We start from the raw sequence: 27,646 nt of genomic DNA, 5'->3' as shown, positions 1-27,646 counted from the left end.
CTTCTACTAGAACCCTCGAAATCTAAAGCAGACAGTAGAAGTAGGTCAATGAGAAGAATATTTGGACCTTGAAGGCCAGTCTGTCTAGCTCACAGAGGATTGTCTTAATATACAACTGTAACAAACCCTCAGCTGTGAGGATCATTTGATCAGGGTGGGTTTTCAGCCACTCAGAGCAGTGGTGGCGTTACTATGATACATACGCGGATGGCAGAGTTGTTGTCATCGATCAGTGTGTCTGTCACTTCCAGCTGCGCCTCTTCAACCACTTTTTGAAGAACCATCCGAAAAGTCCCAATGAGTCTGAAAAGAAAAATATCCATTTATATTAATATGTGTGTGGGGGCGGGGGTGGGGGGTGGGGGGGGGGTGTCACCCAGCTTTCAAATGATCCAGAAGTGAGAGCTTCATCCCTATCATATCTTTGCTACTTCCCTGTGTGTCAGTCTTCACTGCACCTCTCGCATTATATTTGCGCATAACGAGGGTACGTTCTGTCTGGATGGGACGGTGTTTCCTGCCGTACATTAGATGGGGAGATATGTCATAAATGGTAGGAGGACTGGAAGAGTTGGCATAGGGAATACAGAAAAGGAGCAGGACCACATGGAAGCTCATGGAATCTGGGAAAGCTGTGTGACAGCTATATGGTGGCGGCCATATTGCGGATGGCGGTTTTATGGTATGCAGCATGGACAAAGCCCTGGGTTATCCGCTTTATGGAGCGTTCCTGAGGACGCTGCGGAGTGTGAATAATTGAGGAGGGGCCGCATCAGGTTTTCTAGGGAGATCTTCCCTCCTTCTCGTGATATATTATTTATACCGTCTGCTACATGCTGGTCATTCATAATTCACCGCTCACTGTCTTCTCCAGCCAACCCAGACTTAAGGTGACCAAGGGTTAAGGTGACCAAATCTGCACCCCGGAAAGCATCCGTCACAGTGTGAACAGCGGCATGACATGTTATATGGTGGCATCGTATAATAATACATGTTCTAAGGAGAGAGGAAGGAAGCCACAAATGTAATGAAAAGAAAAGAGAATTGTCTGGACTCAACTGAAGGTCTCCACTGTGCGCTCATTCCTGCGGGGATTGTTCCGCTATGTGCGAATGTGCAACCGATACACCGTACAGTAACCTGCTCGGATTCCTGTGTGTGACCATAACAATGACCTCTACAGTGCCCCCATAACAGTGACGTCCACAGCGCCCCCCATAACAGTGACATCCACAGCGCCCCCATAACAGTGACATCCACAGTGCCCCATAACAGTGACCTCCACAGCGCCCCCATAACAGTGACATCCACAGTGCCCCCATAACAGTGACATCCACAGTGCCCCATAACAGTGACCTCTACAGCGCCCCCATAACAGTGACATCCACAGTGCCCCCATAACAGTGACATCCACAGTGCTCCCATAACAGTGACATCCACAGTGCCCCCATAACAGTGACATCCACAGTGCCCCCATAACAGTGACATCCACAGTGCCCCATAACAGTGACCTCTACAGTGCCCCCATAACAGTGACGTCCACAGTGCCCCCATAAACAGTGACATCCACAGTGCCCCCATAACAGGACATCCACAGTGCCCCATAACAGTGACATCCACAGTGCCCCCATAACAGTTGACATCCACAGAGCCCCCATAACAGTGACATACACAGCGCCCACCATGAACAGTGACATCCACAGCGCCCCTATAACAGTGACATCCACAGTGGCCCCCATAACAGTGACATCCACAGTGCCCCATAACAGTGACATCCACAGTGCCCCCCATAACAGTGACATCCACAGCGCTCCCATACAGTGACATCCACAGTGCCCCCATAACAGTGACATCCACAGTGCCCCCCATAACAGTGACATCCACAGTGCTCCATAACAGTGACATCCACAGTGCCCCCCATAACAGCGACATCCACAGTGCCCCATAACAGTGACATCCACAGCGCCCCCATAACAGTGACATCCACAGTGCCTCCATAACAAGTGACATCCACAGTGCCCCCATAACAGTGACATCACAGTGCCCCCATAACAGTGACATCCACAGTGCCCCATAACAGTGACATCCACAGTGCCCCCATAACAGTGACATCCACAGTGCCCCCATAACAGTGACATCCACAGCGCCCCATAACAGTGACATCCACAGCGCCCCCATAACAGTGACATCCACAGCGCCCCCATAACAGTGACATCCACAGCGCCCCCATAACAGTGACATCCACAGTGCCCCCATACAGTGACATCCACAGTGCCCCCATAACAGTGACATCCACAGTGCCCCCATAACAGTGACATCCACAGTGCCCCCATAACAGTGACATCCACAGTGCCCCCATAACAGTGACATCCACAGTGCCCCCATAACAGTGACATCCACAGTGCCCCCATAACAGTGACCTCCACAGGCCCCCATAACAGTGACCTCCACAGTGCCCCATAACAGTGACCTCCACAGGCCCCTAACAGTGACTCCAGCGCCCCCCATAACAGTGACATCCACAGCTGCCCCCATAACACTGTGACATCCACAGCGCCCCCATAACAGTGACATCCACAGTGCCCCCCATAACAGTGACATCCACAGCACCCATAACAGCGACATCCACAGCGCCCCCATAACAGTGACATCCACAGCGCCCCCCATAACAGTGACATCCACAGCGCCCCCATAACAGTGACATCCACAGTTCTCCCCATACAGTGACATCCACAGTGCTCCATAACAGTGACATCCACAGCGCCCCCATAACAGTGACATCCACAGTGCCCCCATAACAGTGACATCCACAGCGCCCCATAACAGTTGACATCCACAGCAGCCCCCCCATAACAGTGACATTCCACAGCGCCCCCATAACAGTGACATCCACAGCGCCCCCATAACAGTGCATCCACAGCGCCCCCATAACAGTGACATCCACAGTGCCCCATAACAGTGACATCCACAGTGCTTCCCCATAACAGTGACATCCACCAGTGCTCCCATAACAGTGACATCCACAGCGCCCCCATAACAGTGACCTCCACAGTGCCCCATACAGTGACATCCACAGTGCTCCATAACAGTGACATCCACAGTGCCCCATAACAGTGACATCCACAGTGCTCCCATAATAGTGACATCCACAGTGCTCCCATAACAGAGACATCCACAGCGCCCCATAACAGTGACATCCACAGTGCCCCCATAACAGTGACATCCACAGTGCCCCCATAACAGTGACATCCACAGCGCCCCCATAACAGTGACATCCACAGCGCCCCCATAACAGTGACATCCACAGTGCCCCGTAAACCCCCCATAACAGTGACATCCACAGCGCCCCCATAACAGTGACCATCCACACGGCCCCCATAACAGTGACATCCACAGTGCCCCATAACAGTGACATCCACAGGCTCCCATAACAGTGACATCCACAGGGCCCCCATAACAGTGACATCCACAGCGCCCCCATAACAGTGACATCCACAGTGCCCCATAACAGTGACATCCACAGTGCCCCCATAAACAGTGACATCCACAGGCGCCCCCATAACAGTGACATCCACAGTGCCCCATAACAGTGACATCCCAGGCCCCTCATAACAGTGACATCCACAGTGCCCCCATAACAGTGACATCCACAGTCGCTCCCATAACAGTGACATCCACAGTGCCCCATAACAGTGACATCCACAGTGCCCCCATAACAGTGACATCCACAGTGCCCCCATAACAGTGACATCCACAGTGCTCCATAACAGTGACATCCACAGTGCTCCATAACAGTGACATCTACAGCGCCCCCATAACAGTGACATCCACAGTGCCCCCATAACAGTGACATCCACAGCGCCCCCATTACAGTGACATCCACAGTGCCCCCATAACAGTGACATCCACAGCGGCCCCCATAACAGTGACATCCACAGCGCCCCCATAACAGTGACATCCACAGTGCCCCCATAACAGTGACATCCCCAGCACCCCCATAACAGTGACATCCACAGCGCCCCATAACAGTGACATCCACAGCGCCCCCATAACAGTGACATCCACAGCGCCCCATAACAGTGACATCCACAGTGCTCCCATAACAGTGACATCCACAGTGCTCCATAACAGTAACATCCACAGCGCCCCCATAACAGTGACATCCACAGTGCCCCCATAACAGTGACATCCACAGCGCCCCATAACAGTGACCTCCACAGTGCCCCCATAACAGTGACATCCACAGTGCCCCCATAACAGTGACATCCACAGTGCTCCCATAACAGTGACATCCACAGTGCCCCCATAACAGTGACATCCACAGCGCCCCATAACAGTGACCTCCACAGTGCCCCATAACAGTGACATCCACAGCGCCCCCATAACAGTGACATCCACAGTGCTCCATAACAGTGACATCCACAGCGCCCCCATAACAGTGACCTCCACAGTGCCCCCATAACAGTGACATCCACAGTGCCCCCATAACAGTGACATCCACAGTGCCCCATAACAGTGACATCCACAGTGCCCCCATAACAGTGACATCCACAGTGCTCCATAACAGTGACATCCACAGCGCCCCCATAACAGTGACCTCCACAGTGCCCCCATAACAGTGACCTCCACAGTGCCCCCATAACAGTGACATCCACAGCGCCCCCATAACAGTGACATCCACAGTGCTCCATAACAGTGACATCCACAGCGCCCCCATAACAGTGACCTCCACAGTGCCCCCATAACAGTGACATCCACAGTGCCCCCATAACAGTGACATCCACAGTGCCCCATAACAGTGACCTCCACAGCGCCTCCATAACAGTGACATCCACAGTGCCCCCATTACAGTGACATCCACAGTGCTCCCATAACAGTGACATCCACAGCGCCCCCATAACAGTGACATCTACAGCGCCCCCATAACAGTGACATCCACAGCGCCCCCCTAACAGTGACATCCACAGTGCTCCCATAACAGTGACATCCACAGTGCCCCCATAACAGTGACATCCACAGTACCCCCATAACAGTGACATCCACAGTGGCCCCATAACAGTGACACCCACAGTGCTCCCATAACAGTGACATCCACAGTGCTCCCATAACAGCGACATCCACAGTGCCCCCATAACAGTGACATCCACAGCGCCCCCATAACAGTGACATCCACAGCGCCCCCATAACAGTGACATCCACAGTGCCCCCATAACAGTGACATCCACAGCGCTCCCATAACAGTGACCTCCACAGTGCCCCCATAACAGTGACATCCACAGCGCCCCCATAACAGTGACCTCCACAGCGCCCCCATAACAGTGACATCCACAGCGCTCCCATAACAGTGACCTCCACAGCGCTCCCATAACAGTGACATCCACAGAGCTCCCATAACAGTGACATCCACAGCGCCCCCATAACAGTGACATCCACAGTGCCCCCATAACAGTGACATCCACAGTGCCCCATAACAGTGACATCCACAGTGCTCCCATAACAGTGACATCCACAGCGCCCCCATTACAGTGACATCCACAGTGCTCCCATAACAGTGACATCCACAGCGCCCCCATAACAGTGACATCTACAGCGCCCCCATAACAGTGACATCCACAGCGCCCCCCTAACAGTGACATCCACAGTGCTCCCATAACAGTGACATCCACAGTGCCCCCATAACAGTGACATCCACAGTACCCCCATAACAGTGACATCCACAGTGGCCCCATAACAGTGACACCCACAGTGCTCCCATAACAGTGACATCCACAGCGCCCCCATAACAGTGACATCCACAGTGGCCCCATAACAGTGACATCCACAGCGCCCCCATAACAGTGACATCCACAGTGCCCCCCATAACAGTGACATCCACAGCGCCCCCATAACAGTGACATCCACAGTGCTCCCATAACAGTGACATCCACAGTGCCCCCATAACAGTGACATCCACAGTGCCCCCATAACAGTGACATCCACAGCGCCACCATAACAGTGACATCCACAGTGCCCCCCATAACAGTGACATCCACAGCGCCCCCATAACAGTGACATCCACAGCCCCCCCATAACAGTGACATCCACAGTGCTCCCCCGAGCCCACAGCTTCTGATTCTCTCCTAATCAGCCATGTGATGAGTGACAAGCGGTGACAATACGAGGTGGCGGCCACTTCTTATCTCAATCATTTAATAATTCATCTCCGTTGTGCGGCGGGGATCAGATGTCTCTTATCATCCTGACGCCGCGGCCTCCATTATTTATCACCGGCCTCCATTGTCCGCGCCGCTGCTTGATCAGAGCCTGTAATTAATCGCAGGACACGAGCATCGGCCGCCATCACATCCCCAGTGAAGCCGCTCAGATCTCTTATCAGCCAAGGTCGTCTTATAAAATATTTCAGACACTAGTCTACCCTGCTGCTGAGCTTATGCTGGTGTCAGTCTTCACTGTAGTTCTGGCATTGCGCTCATGAACCAGGAGGAGCAGGATGAGCATAACATGGGATGCTGAATCCATAGCTGTGATCTACTCCTGACATTAATGTATTCAATATGGTGGCATCCCCCGTCTATATCCGTGGTCACCCTTCGGCCACTCACCTGTTAGTGAAGACTTTGCTGTAGCTAAACACTTGAATCTCCAGCATCTCGTTCCCGTCTACGTTACTGGCGATCGGCCATCGGAAAGTCTGGAAGAAGACAGAAGCATTATTACAGGGGGCTCTGATGTCACCATGACATTTACAGGATAGTCCTGTACTGGGCTCTGCTACATACAGTGAGGTTACATTCCCATAATACCGCCATATGTTTCCATGGCAATATGTAGCATCTAAATATATAACGTTCCTGTAAAGAGCTCATATTATACTGCCATAGAGTTTCTCACATAATACTGCCATGCAGTCCCAACATGATACTGCCAAATATTTCCCACATAACACTGGTATATATTTACCCCATAACACATATACTTCCCACATAATACAGCATATAGTTCTTACATAAAACTGCATAATACTGTAAATCCTTCATAACATGGCCATGCACTGTAGTTCCCACGTAATGCTGCTATATAGTTCTCAGATAGCACTACCACATAATATCATTATATAGTTCTCACTGAAAATTGCTATATAGTACCCACATAATACTGCCATATAGTTTACATACAACAGCCATATAGCGCTCACATATTACTGCCATATACGGTAATTATCACATAATACTGCCATATGCGGTAATTATCACATAATACTGCCATATATGGTAATACTCATATAATACTGCCATATAGAATTATTATCACATAATACTGCCATATATGGTAATACTCACACAATACTGCCATATACGGTAATTATCACATAATACTGCCATATAGTTTACATACAACAGCCATATTGTTCTCACATATTACTGCCATATATGGTAATTCTTGCATCATACTGCTATATACAGTAATTATCACATAATACTGCCATATATGGTAATACTCACATAATACTGCCATATTTGGTAATTAGCACATAATACTGCCATATATGGTAATTATCACATAATACTGCCATATATGGTAATACTCACATAATACTGCCATTTACTGTGATTCTCACATAATACTGCCATATATGGTAATACTCACATAATACTGCCATATACGGTAATTATCACATAATACTGCCATATATGGTAATACTCACATAATACTGCCATTTACTGTGATTCTCACATGACACTGACATATACGGTGATTTTAACATAATGCTGCCATATACCATAATTCTCACATAACACTGCCATATAGTTCCCACATAACACCACATATTTTCCTCATAATCCTGTCATATACTGTTTTGTCCTCGGGTTCCCGTTAGAGATGAGCGAATTTCATATTTTGAAATTCGTCCACGCTTCGTTTGATGGTAAAAGCAGAATTGCGTTATGGATTCCGTTACCACGGACCATAACGCAATTCTATGACGGAATGCCTTTAGAAAGATGGTGGTCGGGCGGCATTGTCCAAAGCCCCGCCCCTGCCATCCAAACACTCCCATCATGACCACACCCCCTATTGGGATAAGCCCCTCCCTGTCTTGTCTTGAATCTCAGTATCTTCCTTGGAATCCTCACAGTTATTTCGTTCTCACGGTCATTCGTTCTGTGACTAGGAGCGTGGACGAGGTCGGATTCTCCATCACGTGGAACCGTTCGCAGGAGCAGTGACATTTGTTGTCCTTGTACAGCTCTCAGCAGGTTCTTAAAGGGCTTCTCCAATTTTTGCAGCTTGGTCTCATTGGACTGAGTGCAGACCACCCGTTTTTACAGACCCCAGACCAGTCCCCCGTTTATATGCCGGACCCTAGACTGTTGCATTGTTATGTTATGGATTGCATTGTTCGGCCGTATGTAGCAGCCAGAGGTATGGATGGCTCCCTTCTTGGTAGGAGTGAGCTGGTCCTGCTACGGAGAGGAGAGGAAGCACACTCCAGAGCTCCAGCTGTTTGGAACGATATATAATTTTCCAGAGAGATCAACCAAATTCAGGTTTCAAGAAAGCACCTGAGAGACCAGACAGCAGAGTGATCAGCAAAATACTGCTTTACAGACACTGCTGCGAGGTGAGGGACTACGGCTCAGACACCACCACCTATACCAACACTAGTCCAGATAAAGCTCAAGTCTGAACTTTACAGTGGCCACCTATACCCACCATTGCCAACCTGCCTCCATACCTCCTTAACTGGTGCCAGAAACTGTACTTTTAGTCCGCTGCTATTGGATGTACCGCAAGTTATAGAGCCTAGAAAAAGTATTCACACCCTTTGAACTTTTCCTAATTTTTTCAAGTTACATCCACAAACTTATATGTATTTTATTGGGATTGTTTGGGACAGACCAGAGATCAGCAACCTCCAGCTGTTCAAAATGTTTCATAAATAAACATCTGGGAAGTGTGGTGTGCATTAGTATTCAGCCCCCCGAGTCAGTACTTTGTAGGACCACCTTTCACTGCAAATACAGCTGCTTGGCTTTGGGGTATGTCTCTACCAGCTTTACACATCTATAGGCTGAATTTTTTGCCCATTCTTCTTTGCAGAAGAGCTCGCACTCAGTCAGATTGGATAGAGAACGTCTGTGAACAGTAATTTTCACGTCTTGTCACAGATTCTCAGTGGGATTTAGGTCTGGACTGTGACGTGGCCGTTCTAACACATAACATGCTTTCATCTAAACCATCAACTCTGACCAGCTTCCATGTCCCTGCTGAAGAAAAGCTTCCCCGCAGCATGATGCTGCCACCACCATGTTTCATGGTGGGGATGTTGTGTTCAGGGTGATGTGCAGTGTTAGTTTTCCACCACACAAAGTGTTTTGCATTTAGGCCAAAAAGTCCAACCTTGGTCTAATCTGACCAGATTCTTCTTCTTCTTCTTCTTCTTCTTCTTCCACATATTTGCTGTGTCTCCTACATGGCTTGTGGCAAACTGCATACAGGACTTCTTATGGCTTGCTTTCAAAAAATGTTTTCTTCTTGCCCCTCTTCCATAAAGGCCAGATTTGTGGAGCACACAACTAATAATAATTTTCCTACCTGAGCTGTGGATCTCTGCAGCTCCTCCAGAGTGACCATGGGCCTCTTGACTGCCTCTCTAATTAGTGCTGTCCTTGCCAGGGGCTGTAAGTTTAGGTGGACGTCCATGTCTTGGTAGGTTTGCAGTTGTGCCATACTCCTTCCATTTTCGGATGATGGATTGAACAGTGCTCCATGAGATGTTCAGAGCTTGGGACATTTTTTTTTATAACCTAACCCTGCTTAACACTTGCTTAACACTTCTCCACAACTTTATCCCTGACCTGTCTGGTGTGTTCCTTGGTTTTCATGATGCTGTTTGATCACTAATGTTCTCTAACAAACCTCTCAGGGCCACTACCACTCCTATCCTCTGCACCGGCTCCTCAGGGGCTTGCTGCATATACAGTCCCCCCTACATCTGTAAATATACAGAACTCCTACAAATTAAACCCTAGACCAGACCCCTAAAGAAAACAGACCCCAGATCGGACTCCCCCTATTTACCTATCTCAGACCTGCAAAATATAACGGGCCTGTATAGCAGGAGAGGTATCTCACCGGCAAGGCCGGTATTTTTTGTTGGGAAAGGTGACAAACCTAAAGCAGGCACGACAACATGGGAGGAGAGCGGGCTATAGGAGCGCCCATCACTGTCTTAGAAACGCAGTAGGACTCTAGGGCGGTCTTACACGTTTCTCTCCTAGTGACCTCTGAAGCTGCAGCCTGGACATTTATTTACAGATTCATTGGCACATTTTTTCAAAAATTCAATCTTCTCATCAAATCCCGAAGTGTGTATTATAAAAAAAAATTAAAAAATACACTTTCGTGGTGAGTGCAGATTTCTGTGATTCCCCACCTGCATCTGAAGATGAAATAAACCCGAAACGGCAGAACATAAAATAAGAAGTGTTGAGGCGGGTGTCGAGAGTTTACAGCTAATGACGGCAGAGTCCCCCGAGCCTCAGACACAATACGGCCCCCAAACCCCCGGAGGCCTCATTTATATTTCACCGCAAATTTCAAACACAGGGAAGGTTCACATGAGCCAGAGAGCGACGGCTCATTAGTAACGATCTCCGCTACCGCCAACGCCACTGACGTTTTATATTCCGGATCAGAGAAATGATGCGCGTGCTCACGGGAAATGCAGAACATTAGACTGTCCAGGTGCCATCACGTCTGCTATTGTGGCCTCGATCTCCACAGCATAACCCTGATTTTTTCAGCATCCTTGGGACATTCTCACGTGTGAGTGACAATGACCTGGGGATTCTGATCATTCACACTCTGCTTTATAAAACCTCCTGTTTTAATAGCTGCTGGCCTATTCTGGAAGCAATGATAGCAGATCAGCTATCGGTGTCTGGTCAAGAGACTGGGGACCCCATAGATTACTAGAATGGGGGGGGTTGAGGTGATTGGTAAAAAGCCACTTATTTCTGATCCGTACCACCCCCAAAGCTGCATTTGGTCGGCAGGGCATCACCTGAACAGAGTGGGTGTCTCGGCACACGTTGCTCTATTGAGAAGGACATTGTGAAAAAACTAAAGGTTTTCTATTGATGTATGAGCGATCCCAGTGCCCACAGCGGGGCAGGAGGGAGTTCTTCCATTGGCTGGTATACAAGGTTGAAATTGATGTCTTTTTTTACGCAGCACATGTCTCCAAAGGGGTGGTGTTGTTCCCCAATATTGGAAATGTGGCACGTGTTCCTGGGGGAGGTTTTTAAAAAAAATTGGGAGGTATGATGTTACTATATGTAAAAATTGACACCTATTGAGTAGTTTTTTGATTAAGCAAATTTTGAACAACTCCATTTCGACCATTTTGCTGATGTAGAGTTTGTGTAACTCCTTCACACAACTGGTAGTGCTGCTGCTTCTGACACAGATCATGGAAAGTACAGCACATTGCTCCTGGCTGTGACTGCTCTCCTTTCTCTCAGTATAAGAGAAAGAGGGGGAAGAAGAGGAGGAGGATGTATACAGAAGATCAGAGAGTGGGAAAAGGATCCAAATCTTCAGGAAGTGCATATTAAACAGACTGTGGATAGGGAGTGCAGACAAGACAGTTTGCAGGGGGAGGGTGAATCACACAGGCTATGTGTAGAGAGCAGGGGAAATCATGCAGGCTATGTGTGGAGAGAGGACACTCTGCAGGGGGAGGGAGGAGAATCACACAATCCTTAGTATCAATGTCTGTCAGTACAATTGAGAGGAGTTCCCTCATGGATTGTAGGAAGGATATCTGTCCAGAAATCAAATTGTACTGATATATGAGAGCTGGTGAAGACAGCAGCATTCTGGACACACAGACCTTACATCCAGCATGTATTACTGGGAGAGACATGCACTCAACATAAAAGCCTGAAACTAGGAGCAGGTTGTACAATGCATATTTGGGGGTCTGAAAGTGAATGAAGGAAGAGTCTGCAGGGAGAGAGAGGGAGGGGGAATCACACAGGCTATGTGTAACCAGAGGGGGGGAATCACACAATCCTTAGTATCAATGTCTGTCAGTACAATTGAGAGGAGTTCCCTCATGGATTGTAGGAAGGATATCTGTCCAGAAATCAAATTGTACTGATATATGAGAGCTGGTGAAGACAGCAGCATTCTGGACACACAGACCTTACATCCAGCATGTATTACTGGGAGAGACATGCACTCAACATAAAAGTCTGAAACTAGGAGCAGGTTGTAAAATGCATATTAGGGGGTCTGAAAGTGAATGAAGGAAGAGTCTACAGGGAGAGAGAGGGGGAATCACACAGGCTATGTGTAAACAGAGGAGAGTGCGCAGAGAGAGGGGGGGGGGGGGGGGGAAATCACACACTTCTTAGCATCAATGTCTGCCAGTACAATTCCGAGGAGTTCCCTCATGTGTTACAGGAGGGGTATCAGTCTAGTAATAAAGTTGTACTGATACATGAGAGCTGGTGAAGACAGCAGCATCCTGGACACACAGACCTTACATCCAGCATGTTTTACTGGGAGAGACATGCACACGACAGAAAATTCTGAAACTAGGAGCAGGCTGTAAATGCCATATTGGGGGTCTGTGAATGAAGGAAGAGTCTGCAGGGAGAGGGAGGGGGGATTACACAGGCTATGTGTAAACATAGTAGAGTGTGGGGGGGGGGAAATCACACAGGTTATGTGTAAATAGAGCAGAGTCTGCAGGGGGTGGGGGAGCAGAATCACACACTTCGTAGCATCAGTGTCTGCCAGTTCAATTGAGAGGAGTTCCCTCATGAGTTACAGGAGACAAAGTTGTACTGAACCATGAGGGCTAGTGAAGACTGCATCATCCTGGATATACAAATCTTACATCCAGCATACAGTATGTTGCAGAGAGGGACACAAACATGAGAAAAACCTGAAACTAGGAGCAGATTGTAAACTGCATATCAGGGGAACTGAATGCCTGCTACACCGACATTGGGACACGCTTAGGGGTTTCACACTGACCCCCAACATACCGGGAATTTCACTACAGAGTGACTACAGTTTTTTGGAGCTCAGGTCATTCTGACAACGGCTCTCCTTCAGAAGAGAACTGTCTCTCTAGTGCGTCTATTGGTGGGTGCACGATAAATCAGTATCTGGCCTTTAAATTGTCCCAGTGAGGCCTAAACCAATGGAATCTCCTCAAGAAGAATCAAATCATGTGAGAAGAAATCCTAGTGTGCCAGGCCCAGGGCTGTCATATCACAATAGCTGGGCACGCCCCAGGCCATCAGCGGTGCCTCAGTGTGTGCCCATGCCACGCTCTGCTGATAGAGTCATTTTTCTTCATTTAGACAGTAATGCCTTTAATTGATGACATCTGTGTTGGCAGGACCCTCATTATCCTCTGAATGATGGGTTTCATGGTCTATCTGCTCAAGGCACGACACAAGCTCTGACGCCAGTATGATGGAGGCTGAATACGATACTGGGAATGGCTGGCTCTGTGGAGGACTCACCATGGTGGCATCCCGAATGCCACGGACAGGGCGGCACAGAGTATTTAAGAGGAGTGGAGGAGTGTGCTGATATTGTGGAGGTCACCGACTGAGAGTTAATAGTGGAAGGAGCAGGGTCCCCAGCAGCACAGAGTATTTCAGGAGAGCATAGAAATTGAGAAGAAAAAACGGTTTCGGATTCAGATAGAGATCCTCTTAAAACTTCTTCTTTATTTATAAATTCATTTACAGCAGACGCAGCCACTTGGTACACAGGACAAGTTGACGCGTTTCGGGTACTGGACCCTTAGTCGTAACAACATTACATAGTGAAACACAAGAATTTAAATGTATTCTATGCCCTCCCTTCCAAAATCCAGGGGAGGAGGACACTTTCTTCATTGGTTGTTTCATTACGTTTAACACCCCTCACCTAAACTGCTAATCACAGATTCCCTTACGTCCTCAACAGCAGCACAGATGGGGTTAACTGCCCCTGTGGACTGGTAGGACCGGCGGAATTTTAATGAGCCCAAGAACCAATAAACGATCTTCAGCTCCCTGAAAGGGAGATCACCCCCCAGCCCACCGTGTTTTTTTCTGTCCTCTGGACAGGTGGACTGGCATGTCGCTTCCTCTCTGGGAGCTGAAGATTGCTTAAGGGTTCCTTTTTCCCTCCTTAAAGCTTAGCTCGCTTTCTATGGATCTCAGTGCCTTTATTTTAGGCCTGATCATGGCGATTTCGGTCTGGGGTACCGTTGGGGAGGGGGGTTTCCCCTCCCCTCTTCTTTCATCATCTGTAGACGGTCCTCCGTTCCTCCGTTACCGCATGTGTGCGGCGCTATGGGCGCCGCCATTTTCCGGAAGTGACGCACCCTAGGTGCACTACGTCACTTCCGGTTTTCCAAAGCGATGCGGTGATGTATAAAACTCACCTTTCTTTAAACTGGCTCCCTAGAATGACATCCTGGACTTAGGAATTAGTCTGGGGAGACAATTTTTCGTTTAGGTAGAGCCAGTATAGGCTCTGGGTTTTCTGAGTGCTTGCTTTGGCAGCACATATCCAAAAAAAAAAAAAAAGGGAGTGGTGCTGATCTCGTTTCAGGAACCTGCCCATTGGGCGGGGTTCCTCCTTTTAAGCGCCCAGAGCCCATCAGTCAGTGCTCTGGTTACGTTGCTTTCACAAGTTAGCGCCAGAGCTCTCCTGTGCTTTGTGATATTCCTGAGTATTGCTTTGCTTTTTGTACTTCCTCTTCTTTCAGCTCTATTTCTTCTAGTGCTGGTGGGCCCCCTTAAGGTCTGGTTTTCTCCACCTCCTGATGTTGTAGGTGTTATGACCTGTTTTGTTTCTTCCATTACAGACTATGGCTTCCCCTAAGGAGGATCAGCGGAAGGCTGGGGCCAAGAGGAAGCATTTGGCATGTTACGAATGTAACACACCCCTAGTTGACAGCTGTCCTTACTCCAGATGTGAGAGTTGTCGCACGGCATCCCCGGAACCCACGATGCAGGAGATGTTCCAATGGACCAAGACATACGTGGATGATTCCATCAAGGGAGTAGTTCAGCTACTTAATGAGAGGCTACCAGGTCCCTCTCAGACTCCCATGGAGGTGGTCGCACCGGTCGAAAGACCTACCCCCTGTTCAGTGGGGTCTTCTTCTTCTGAGGAAGAAGAATCTACTTCTTGCTTTTTTCCTCCAGAAAAGACGCAGAAGTTACTTAAGTCCATGAGGTCGGGGGACCAGGATGTTGACATGGGGGAGTCCTCCGATCCCGCCGGTCGGACACAGCGTGTCTTTAGAGCGGATGAGACCCTCCTCTCTGTGATGCGCACAGAGTGGAAAAAGCCTGAGAAGGGTCCAGTGCTTACCAGAAAATTCAGACTCATGTACCCGATGGCTAAACCCTTGGTGGAATCGTGGGGTTCCGTTCCCAAGGTGGACATGGCTATAGCCAAGTTGTCCCGGCGCACTCTAGTCCCTGCAGACGATGGGTCTAGCCTGCAGGACCCTCTAGACCGGAGGGCAGAGTGCACCCTTAGGAGGGGTTACGCGGCGGCCGCTGCCTCCGCATCTACTTCCATTGCGGCCACTGAGGTAGCCACCTATCTACGCTCTAGGCTTAATCAAATCCAGACGGATGTGGACCAGAGCGTATCAAGAGACGACATCCTGGCAGCCTTCAAGTCAGCCAACCTGGCTATGGACTTTTTAGTTGATTCCTCCCAGATGCAGCTAAAGCTGGCCGCCAAAACTATGGCCCTAGTTTCAGCTGCCCGCAGACCACTCTGGCTGAAACCGTGGATCGCGGATAACGCATCCAAGTTTAACCTTTGTGGGCTCCCCTTCGAACCAGATAGGTTATTCGGGTCCGAATTGGACAAAATAATGGAGGGGCTCTCCGATAAAAAAGGGAAGAGCCTCCCCCAGCAGCCCTTTCGGGGACGCCCCAGACAGGAAAAGAAGGGCGGAGGTCGTTCTGGGCAGCAGTCTAGGCGCAGAGATTGGGGGGGGCCGTCTCGTAAATATCCGAGACGCCCCCGCAAACCCACCAGGGAGGCAAAACCCTCCTGACTATGGGCCTCCTCGAGGCTCTTGGATAAGCCCTGCTGCCCCTGCAGTGTCTCCTCTAGATTTTCCCGTACCCCTCCCCCAGATTCCCGTGGGGGGCCGTCTTACCCACTTCAAAGACTCTTGGAGCCGGTTGATTGCAGACCCCTGGGTCCAGGACATAGTTTCCGCCGGGTACCGGGTAGATCTTATCTCTCTCCCCCCAGAGAGATTCATCGCCACACGAAGCTTCGGGTCTGCCAAACAGGTGGTCCTAGAATCTTACATTCAGGACTATATTTCCAAGGGAGCCCTGGAGGAGGTACCGGCAGGGGAGAGGGGCCTAGGGATTTATTCACCAGTGTTCCTGGTTCCCAAGAAGACAGGAGATCTCCGGATGATCATCGATTTGAGATTCCTCAATCGATTTATAAGGAAAACAAGGTTTCGCATGGAAACCATAAGGTCAGTCAGCCATATCCTCAATCTTGGGGACGTCATGGCTACTCTGGACCTCAAGGATGCGTACCTTCACATTCCGATCCATTCCGCTTCCCGGAAACTCCTCAGGATCGCGGTCCAGATCTCAGGGGTTTGCAGGCACTTTCAGTTCGCCGTGCTTCCCTTCGGAATCTCTTCTGCCCCCCTCATCTTCACCAAGGTGGTGGCTTCAGTGGTGGCAGCTTTGAGACTCCAAGGTCTGACTATTATTCCTTATCTGGACGATTGGCTTTTCATAGCCTCTTCAGTTCCGATCCTTACCCACCATCTTCAGGTCGCAGTCTCCTTTCTCTTCCGCCTAGGCTGGATTATCAACTGGCAGAAGTCGAATGTGAGCCCATCGACTTCAATCCATTACTTAGGATTCGTGGTCGACTCTGTGGAGATGTCCCTCCGGTTGACTCCAGAAAGGAGAGCGCGGATTCAGGACCTGGCAAAGGTCCTTTATGTCCCTCGTCGAGTCTCTATCCGGACTCTCATGAAGATGCTGGGGCTCATGTCAGCGGCTGCGGATGCGGTCCCTTGGGCGTTATGGCACCTCCGTCCTCTTCAGTCGGAGGTCTTACACCTATGGAACGGCAGCCCTGCAGGGCTAGATTCCCTGTGCTCCCTGTCCGGTCAAACCCAAAATTCCCTCAGATGGTGGTTTCAGCTACCAGCAGGGAAGTCTATGACCCAACCAGCTTGGAGGAGGATTACCGACCATGGAGTGGAATCTGCATCCGGAGATCTTCAGGCAGCTAGTTCACAGATGGGGTATGCCAGAAGTGGGTCTCATGGCAACCAGGTTCAACGCCAAGGTGATGAGGTTCTGTTCCCTCTACAGGGAAGACAACCCCCTGGCGATAGATGCTCTGTCAATACCGTGGAGGTTCAGGCTGGCTTACATCTTCCCTCCCTTTTCCATGATACCGAGGGTATTGATGAAAATCCGTCAGGATCAGGCCTCGGTAATAGCCATCATACCGTTTTGGCCCAGAAGATCCTGGTTTACCCAGCTCATTCAGATGAGTCGGGGACAATACTGGAGACTCCCCCCGGAGCAGACCCTGGTGTCGTGGGACACTCACCTCTGCCCAGATCTGCACAGGTTCAACCTGACAGCCTGGAGGTTGATCAGTCCCTTCCCAATATAGAAGGGCTTTCCGAGTCGGTCCTGAGAACTTTGTCGCATTCCCGAGCAGAGTCTACAAAGAAGGCCTACTCCAGGATCATGAGAATCTTCGAGGCATGGTGTGTTTCCAGACAGGTGGCATCTGCAGATCCGCCCCTTCCTGCGATACTTCAATTTCTTCAGGATGGATTAGAGGCCTATCTCCAGCTACCTTGAAGGTACAGGTTTATGCCATCTCGGCCTGTCTCAACAGGCCACATTCTCGGGACCCACTCATCAAACGCTTCCTGAAGGGAGCTGAAAGACTAAAGCCTACTATACTGAAACCTATCCCCCAGTGGGATCTTTCAGTAGTGCTCAGGGGGCTAGCATCTCCCCCCTTCGAGCCCTTGGAGGAGGTAAATTTTAAATTTTTGACTTTAAAGATGGTCTTTCTTCTGGCTATAGCTTCAGCCAAAAGAGTTTCTGAATTGCAGGCTTTCTCCGCAAATCACCCGTACATTATTTTTCTACAGGATAGAGTACTCCTGAAGTTTTTACCTTACTTCAGGCCTAAGGTGCCTACTTTCCAGAACATCAATCAGGTAATATCTTTACCAGTTTTGTTTACAGCCTCCTCCTCTGATACTCCAGCTAGAGACCCGCTGGATATTTCAAGATGCCTCCAGATCTATGTGGATAGATCTAGTGAGTTCAGGATAGATGAGAATCTTCTTATCCTGTTTGCCGGTAAGTCTAAAGGCCGTAAAGCGTCTAAAGCCACCATTAGTCGCTGGATCAAGGAGGCCATTATGGAAGCTTTCGTCTCCCAATCCTTAGATCCTCCCGAGTTTGTGAGGGCCCATTCTACTAGGGCGGTCTCCACCTCAGTTGCGGAGAGAAGACTCCTCCCCTTAGAGTTGATCTGTAAGGCGGCCTCCTGGAGCTCTGAGTCAACCTTCATCTCCCATTATAGGATAGATGCTAGGATGGCAGAGTTTTCGGCTTTTGGGCAGACTGTTCTTAGTTCTGCCAGGCATGAGGACCCTCCCTAGGGGATTCTTCTTGCTATCTCCCCATCTGTGCTGCTGTTGAGGACGTAAGGGAATCGTTAATTTCTAACGATAATTTGTTTTCCCTTAGTCCTAACAGCAGCACAGATGGGGTTAACTGCCCCTGTGGACTGGTAGGACCGGCGGAATTTTAATGAGCCCAAGAACCAATAAACGATCTTCAGCTCCCTGAAAGGGAGATCACCCCCCAGCCCACCGTGTTTTTTAACAAGCATAATGTATCTAGGGTGGGATATTTGTGTGCTGCTGTTAGGACTAAGGGAAAACAAATTATCGTTAGAAATTAACGAGTAGATGTCTTTCACATTGTGCTGAAGCTTTTAATCCAATTAACCCCTAAAGGGCTATTGCCCTGTCATGTTAGACTAAAAAATAAGGGGAAGAAAAAACGCACAATGTGAATAGTATACTACATATAAAAACATATAATACCATTACTAATATGACCTTACTCATGCCATTGGATTGCCAACATAATGGGTTCCATATATCACCTATAGGAGAATGACATATAAAATAAATTGCCTCATTTGTTACAATTTTACTGATAGATGTACATTAACTCCCTTTTTAGGTTTAGACCAGCTGGGACTCTACTGTTTAGTCTGAATATCCAGAACGCCTCCCGTACGAGAAGTTTTTTTCGGTGGTCACCACCTCTTGGGGGTGCAGGCACCCTCTCTATTGCAAAGGCATTGAAGCTTTTCACTCTACGGGCATGCGTTTGCACAAAATGTCTTGCTGCATTGGAGATATTTAATGCATTGGGATTGCTGATATCATTTAAATGCTCCAAGAGCCGATTTTTGAATTTTCGTATAGTACTCCCTATGTACATCTGTGCAACGGATGATATAAACCACCCCTGTAGTGTTACAATTGATGTCACTTTTGATTGGAAAACTACAGGACTGGTCCGAATTTTCAAAGGATTGCAGAGGAGTCACATAGTTGCAGGTTTTGCATGGATTGCCCCCGCACCTTGTGAACCCTTTGAGCCAGTAGTTTTTTATTTCTACCTGATCTAATTGGAAGTGAATAGAGACGGAGACGGAGGGCAGGACAGTGTAGCAGCCCTCCTAGGCACTATTCTACAGCCAGATGTTAATGCATTATACAGGATCTCATCGGCAAGCATCCCTTGATCACAGAGCATATCTTATTGAACTGCTTGCTGTATGTTATAGATAAGATCGGAGTATTGTCCGGCTCTCTGTCTCCATGTGCCATCACATTCTTTCCTGAATTTCTGGAATTTCTCCTGTCCTTCCCAGACCCAAAGAGCGTGTCAAATCTATGGCAATATTCCTGCCCCTCAGCAACATCCACTCGGGGTAGTTTCTTGCTTTTAACCTTTTGTCCACTGCACTAAATTCCTCCTCCAGCAACATTGCTGAGCTGCAGTTTCTCGCAGTCCGTATATATTCTCCCACAGGGATCGCTTTTATAGTATGAGAGGGATGATGGCTTCTAGCATTCAGGATTGAATTCCCTGCTACATTCTTCCTATGTGTTCGGGTGGGCACCATCTCATTTGGGCATCCATGGAGTGTCAAGTCTAAAAAGTGATTACTGGAATCATTCACTATGCATGTAAAGCGCAGATTATAATCATTGGCATTTAAATAGGCCTGGAGGTCCGGGACGGCAGACACCTCGCCCGCCCAAACCATGTACCAGACCAGTCCAGACCCAAACGGGTTGTTTAAACCATAAATGTATCTTCCCTCCCAGTATGCCATGGTTACATTGGCCAATGAGGGCGAGAATTTGGCCCCCATTGACACTCCGCGTGTCTGAAGGTAGTGCACACCGTCAAACATAAAATAATTGTGTGTTAGCAAAAATCAGCAACCTCACATGCATAATCTGTATAGCTGGCATTAAACCCTGTATGTCTATGGAGATGATAGTCCATGGCCAGCAGAGCGACCCTGTGGGGGATAGAGGGGTACAATGCTATTACATCCGCCGCCATCCATTTGTAGTTTATTTCCCATTAAGATTATACACGTCAGCCGTGTCTTTTAGAAAACCTGGTGTGCGCCTGACCAATGGCTGCAAGATGTTATCCAGCCAGTTGCCCAGGCGTTCCGTCAGGGATCCCATGCCCGATACAATTGGGCGTAGGGGGGGCGGGTGGACATCCTTGTGGATCTTGGGCAGGGCGTGCATGATTGGAGTCACCGGCGCATCCACGCACAGATATCTAAACGCGGTCTCATTGAATAGACCTATATCTCGACCCTTATGTATTAATGTCATGTATCTATTATTAAACTCACTGAGTGGGTCTTTGGCTATTGGACAAATTCAACACATTTAAATGATCCTCAATTCTTGAGTTTCACTATGTAATGTTGTTATGACTAAGGCTAGTTTCACACTTGCGGCAGGACAGATCCGACATGCTGTTCACCATGTCGGATCCGTCCTGCGGCTATTTCGCCGTGCCTGCGGACCGCCGCTCCGTCCCCATTGACTACAATGGGGACGGGGGCGGAGCTCCGGCGCAGCACGGCGGTGCACGGAGAAAGCCGCCGGACTAAAAAGCCTGACATGCAGTAATTTTAGTCCGGCGGCCTTTCTCCGTGCAGCGCCGTGCTGCGCCGGAGCTCCGCCCCCGTCCCCATTATAGTCAATGGGGACGGAGCGGCGGTCCGCGGGCACGGCGAAATAGCCGCAGGACGGATCCGACATGGTGAACAGCATGTCGGATCCGTCCTGCCGCAAGTGTGAAAGTACCCTTAGGGTCCAGTAACCGAAACGCGTCAACTTGTCCTGTGTACCAAGTGGCTGCGTCTGCTGTAAATGAATTTATCAATAAAGAAGAAGTTTTAAGAGGATCTCCATCTGAATCCGAAACCGTTTTTTCTTCTCAATTTCTATGCTGACCGCAATGGGGACAGACCCCTAAGGTTTCAGGAGTCGGGAGCACTCATTCGACCAGGAAGGTGAGCTGGATAAAGTGTGTCTGCTATTTCAGGAGAGGAGTGTGCAGATCTTATTGCAGGTCACTGATTGGGAGTTATTTTGTGGAAGGGGAAAGGTCCACAGCAGCACAGAGTATTTCAGGAGAGGAGTGTGCAGATCTTATTGCAGGTCACTGATTGGGAGTTATTTTGTGGAAGGGGAAAGGTCCACAGCAGCACAGAGTATTTTAGTAGAGGAGCGTGCTGATAATGTAGGAGGTCACAGGCTGAGGGTTACATAGTGGACGGAGCAGGGTCCCCCCAGCAGCACAGAGAATTTTAGTAGAGGAGCGTGCTGATCTTGTGGAGGTCACAGACTGAGAATTACATAGTGGACGGAGCAGGGTCCTGCCAGCAGCACAGAGTATTTCAGGAGAGGAGTGTGCTGATCATGTGGAGGTCACAGACTGAGGGTTACATAGTGGAAGGAGCAGGATCCTCCCAGCAGCACAGAGTATTTTAGGAGAGGAGTGTGCTAATCATGTGGAGGTCACAGACTGAGGGTTACCCAGTGGGAGGAGCAGGGTCCCCAGCAGCACAGAGTATTTCAGGACAGTGGTGTGCTAATCTTGTGGAGGTCATAGACTGACAATTACACAGTGGAAGGAGCAGGATCCTCCCAGCAGCACAGAGTATTTTAGGAGAGGAGTGTGCTAATCATGTGGAGGTCACAGACTGAGGGTTACATAGTGGACGGAGCAGGGTCCTGCCAGCAGCACAGAGTATTTCAGGAGAGGAGTGTGCTGATCATGTGGAGGTCACAGACTGAGGGTTACATAGTGGACGGAGCAGGGTCCTGCCAGCAGCACAGAGTATTTCAGGAGAGGAGTGTGCTAATCTTGTGGAGGTCACAGACTGAGAGTTACATAGTGGAAGGAGCAGGATCCTCCCAGCAGCACAGAGTATTTTAGGAGAGGAGTGTGCTAATCATGCGGGAGGTCACAGACTGAGGGTTACACAGTGGGAGGAGCAGGATCCTCCCAGCAGCACAGAGTATTTTAGGAGAGGAGTGTGCTGATCATGTGGAGGTCACAGACTGAGGGTTACACAGTGGGAGGAGCAGGGTCCCCAGCAGCACAGAGGATTTCAGGACAGTGGTGTGCTAATCTTGTGGAGGTCATAGACTGAGAGTTACATAGTTACATAGTGGAAGGAGCAGGGTTCTCCAGCAGCACAGAGTATTTCAGTGGCAGAGATAGCCTCTTATTGCCCCTGGTACTGAACACAGAGCAGAGGATATGCATGTGAGAACTGCACAGCTGCTCCCGCCTGCCCCCGGTAACCCTGGAATTAATGACATGGCGCTCGCCCCGGGTGTATTTCTGCCGTTCTCCTCCTCGTTGTTATGTCTTCAGAACAATCAGTGTGAAATAATTCACTTAAGACGCGGCGCTGTTATTTCTTCTTGTCACCGGGGGCTGCAGTCACTTAATGAGCTCGGATACATCACATTACTGCTCCCTGGATGGATGGGGACGATGCTTCATTACCCCGGAGCATGGCCGCTCCTCAACATCCTCGTATACAGAGCCATATACCAGCAGGACAGCGAACCGCCATATAGCGATCAGAGCCGGAACATAGGGGAGAGCGGCCACGTGACGTATACTGCATACCTACATGTACAGGACTCACAAGTGTCCCTCTTTTTGACCCAAGTCCCTCTGTCCCTCTTTGCTCCATTAATATCCCTCTGGGCCCCATGTACATATTACAGCCCTCCTTGTATATTATTTCATTGGATTTTAGAAATTTCTATATTCGGATACATTTTGCACTGCATTTCGTAAGAGAAAACTACTGAAGTCCAGTATATACAGTAGATATGCAGGAAAAAATAATCCTTAACTCGATGAACCATAAGTGTCCCTCTCTGAACGTCCAAAAAGGTGGGAGGTATGTATAATGTACTATGTGGGTATTACAGTGATTACATACCTACGCAGAAGCAGTATTATAGCAGTTATATTCTTGTACATAGGAGCAGTATTATAGTAGTTATATTCTTGTACATATGAGGCAGTATTATAGTAGTTATATTCTAGTACATAGGAGCAGTATTATAGTAGTTATATTCTTGTACATATGAGGCAGTATTATAGTAGTTATATTCTTGTACATAGGAGCAGTATTATAGTAGTTATATTCTTGTACATAGGAGCAGCATTATAGTAGTTATATTCTTGTACATAGGAGCAGTATTATAGTAGTTATATTCTTGTACATAGGAGACAGTATTATAGTAGTTATATTCTTGTACATAGGAGACAGTATTATAGTAGTTATATTCTTGTACATAGGAGGCAGTATTATAGTAGTTATATTCTTGTACATAGGAGCAGTATTATAGTAGTTATATTCCTGTACATAGGAGCAGTATTATAGTGGTTATATTCTTGTACATAGGAGGCAGTATTATAGTAGTTACATTCTTGTACATAGGAGCAGTATTATAGTAGTTATATTCTTGTACATAGGAGCAGTATTATAGTAGTTATATTCCTGTACATAGGAGTAGTATTATAGTAGTTATATTCTTGTACATAGGAGCAGTATTATAGTAGTTATATTCTTGTACATAGGAGGCAGTATTATAGTAGTTATATTCTTGTACATAGGAGCAGTATTATAGTAGTTATATTCTTGTACATAGGAGCAGTATTATAGTAGTTATATTCTTGTACATAGGAGCAGTATTATAGTAGTTATACTCTTGTACATAGGAGCAGTATTATAGTAGTTATACTCTTGTACATAGGAGCAGTATTATAGTAGTTATAGTCTTGTACATAGGAGCAGTATTATAGTAGTTATACTCTTGTACATAGGAGGCAGTATTATAGTAGTTATATCCTTGTATATAGGAGCAGTATTATAGTAGTTATATTCCTGTACATAGGAGAAGTATTATAGTAGTTATATTCTTGTACATAGGAGCAGTATTATAGTAGTTATATTCCTGTACATAGGAGCAGTATTATAGTAGTTATATTCTTGTACATAGGAGCGGTATTATAGTAGTTATATTCTTGTACATAGGAGGCAGTATTATAGTAGTTATATTCTTGTACATAGGAGCAGTATTATAGTAGTTATATTCTTGTACATAGGAGCAGTATTATAGTAGTTATATTCTTGTACATAGGAGCAGTATTATAGTAGTTATATTCTTGTACATAGGAGCAGTATTATAGTATTATTCTTGTACATAGGAGACAGTATTATAGTAGTTATATTCTTGTACATAGGAGGCAGTATTATAGTAGTTATATTCTTGTACATAGGAGCAGTATTATAGTAGTTATATTCTTGTATATAGGAGCAGTATTATAGTAGTTATATTCTTGTACATAGGAGACAGTATTATAGTAGTTATATTCTTGTACATAGGAGCAGTATTATAGTAGTTATATTCTTGTACATAGGAGGCAATTTTTATTAGTATAAACAAACATAACAATACATTCAATCTGAATGAACAGAAACAATGGTCATTTACCAGAAATCATACATATCCAACAGTATAAATAATAATAATGATGATAACTTTAACTTAACAATAGTCCATTGCTGTTAAAGGAGAATAAAGTAAATAAATCAGTAATAAACACAATTCCATTATGAAGATCAGTCCACATCCACCATATGTACCTTCCTCCATAACATCCTGTTTCTCTCCTTTTTCCTACATTCTAAATTCTTTATCCACCTCAGCTCTGACAGGATCAGGGTCACCGCTTGCCTGTGATGGAACGGCTCGCTATGTACGGACACTCTTGTTCTAGTATGCCAGTGGTAGTATTTGATGACTGTAATAATCAGGTACATGGTCCCTCGGTCAATGTCAGGTATACTGGCTGGTACCCCATAGACGATGTCTGGGTATGTAAGACGCCGCAGTCTAGGGATCTTTAACCTAGAGGATACCTCCTGCCATATTTTCTGCCCCTCCTCGCACTCAGATATAAAATGTGCCATTGTCTCCTCCTGTTGACATCCTAAGGGACACTTACGCTCTGAGACACTCAGATGTTTTAGATTGCCCTTAACATAAAGCTTTCCCTGCAAGGACAGCCAGGCAATGTCAAAAAATTTTGCAGGGAGCCTGACTCCATTAAGAAACCTCAGACTTTCTTTTAAGGTTACTGCTGTACAGTCTTTTAATGCGGGCTGTATATAAAAGAAAGTCCTACATATGGTCAGGTACAGCTCTTTCCTGGTCTTACTCTCAATGGACCCTTTATCAATCCGCCAGTTTCTCAAGCATCGGAGACCATAGTTCAGGTACTGGGGGAGGAAGCCACGAGTCAACCGACCCCTCTTGAGACTGCCGCCTCGCACCCAAGACTCTGCAAAAGGCAATATCCAGTCCCTGACACTGTTCGCCCACAGGGAGCTGTTCTCTGAGTCCAGGCAACCAAAATTAACTTTTAGGAACAAGGAGTCAAAGAACACCCTTGGATTTAACATATCCAGCCCACCCTCTCTCCTCTGCAGGTAGGTGATCCCTCTTTTTACTGGGTTTAACCTGTTCCCCCAAAGAAGCTGGAAGAACAGGCTAAAGAGCCTAGCCGAGAAAGATTCTGGCAAAGGAAAAATGACAGAGATATACAAGAAGACAGGGACCAGGTAAGTCTTCAGCATTTTAACCCTTTCTCTATAGGTCAGCCTCCAGTTCTTCCATCGCTGAACCTTTGCATTTCCGGCTTCCAACTTCTCCTCCCAATTTATCCTGGCGTTATCGTCCCTCCCAAATTTAACCCCTAAGATCTTAATATAGGTGGAGGCCTTCGCAAATTGTGGCAGATCAAAGTCTGGATCAGAATCCAGTGTCCAGAAAGCTTGACTCTTCTCAAGGTTGACCAGAGACCCTGAGGCCTCCGAGTAGCTTCTGATGGCTGCCGACAACAGCTGCACCTCACGAGGCTCAGATATCACCACAGTCACATCATCCGCGTAGGCAACAACAGTCAGAGGCAAGCAGTGGGGGACCGGTACCCCCCGAAAATCACACTCCTGCAGCGACCTCAGGAACGGGTCTAAGGCAAACACATACAGCAGTGGACTCAACGGGCAACCCTGTCTCACCCCTGCCTCAACCCTGAACGTGCCACCCTGCCAACCATTGACCAGAGGAAAGCTCTCTGCCTCTCTGTACAAGGTTTTCAGCCAATCAATAAATTGTCCCGGAATACCGTACTTTGACAAAGTGGCCCATAGATACTCGTGGTCTACTCTGTCGAAGGCTTTAGCCTGGTCAAGACCAACAACATATCTCCCACACCTCAGAGCTTTACATCTCTCAAACATCTCCCTTATCGAGATGACTGCTCCAGAGATGTTCCGCCCTTTTACTGTGCCGAACTGACAGCCTGCCAACAGTGCCCGGGACAAACAGACTAATCTAGAGAAAAGGATTTTTGCCAGAATTTTCCTGTCGACATTCAAGAGGGCAATCGGCCTCCAGTTCTTGATGTCGCTAGGCTCCTTACCTTTAGAAAGCAGAATTAGCGATGACACCCTCATGGACGGAGGCATCAGGTGATTTTCTAGACAATTTTTATACACGTCCACGAGGATTGGAGCCAAGTGGTCTCTGAATTTCTTATAGAATTCTGCGGTAATACCGTCGGGACCTGGTGCCTTCTTTAGATGTAATTGATCAATGGCCACTTTAACCTCCTCCACCGTTAATTCTGCTGTTAAAGGAGAAAAGTCCAAATCATTAGTATCAGGGCCTGGAGTTGCCTCCAAGAATTGTGTCATCCTCTCTTTATCCAAAACCTTCTTCTGAAATAAGTCAGTATAGTAAGATCTCACCACCCCCAGGATACCCTCCCGAGATTCCTGCAAAACACCCTGGGAGTCAGCGAGACCTGTGACCACCTTGTTTACTACACGCTCCCGGCAGTTCTCAAAGGGATCA

The 27,646-nt window shown here is 47.8% G+C and overlaps 1 protein-coding gene across 2 annotated transcripts in view; it reads right to left on the bottom strand.

Annotated features, from left to right (window-relative positions):
- OTOF (otoferlin) overlaps nt 1–27,646 on the bottom strand; it is a 276,809-nt gene that overhangs the window by 113,771 nt on the left and 135,392 nt on the right. For both annotated transcript variants that reach the window (XM_044289341.1, XM_044289343.1), the window contains exons 3-4: nt 6,603–6,691; nt 204–303 (exon numbers count right to left, since the gene is read on the bottom strand). In XM_044289341.1, the coding sequence (XP_044145276.1) occupies nt 204–303; nt 6,603–6,691 (189 nt within the window). The remainder of the gene's footprint in view (nt 1–203; nt 304–6,602; nt 6,692–27,646) is intronic.

The sequence above is a fragment of the Bufo gargarizans genome, chromosome 4 (genome assembly GCF_014858855.1).
Source record: "Bufo gargarizans isolate SCDJY-AF-19 chromosome 4, ASM1485885v1, whole genome shotgun sequence".
Taxonomy (NCBI): domain Eukaryota; kingdom Metazoa; phylum Chordata; class Amphibia; order Anura; family Bufonidae; genus Bufo; species Bufo gargarizans.
Note: the sequence above shows the minus strand (reverse complement) of the source record. Positions and strands in the feature narration are given on the sequence as shown.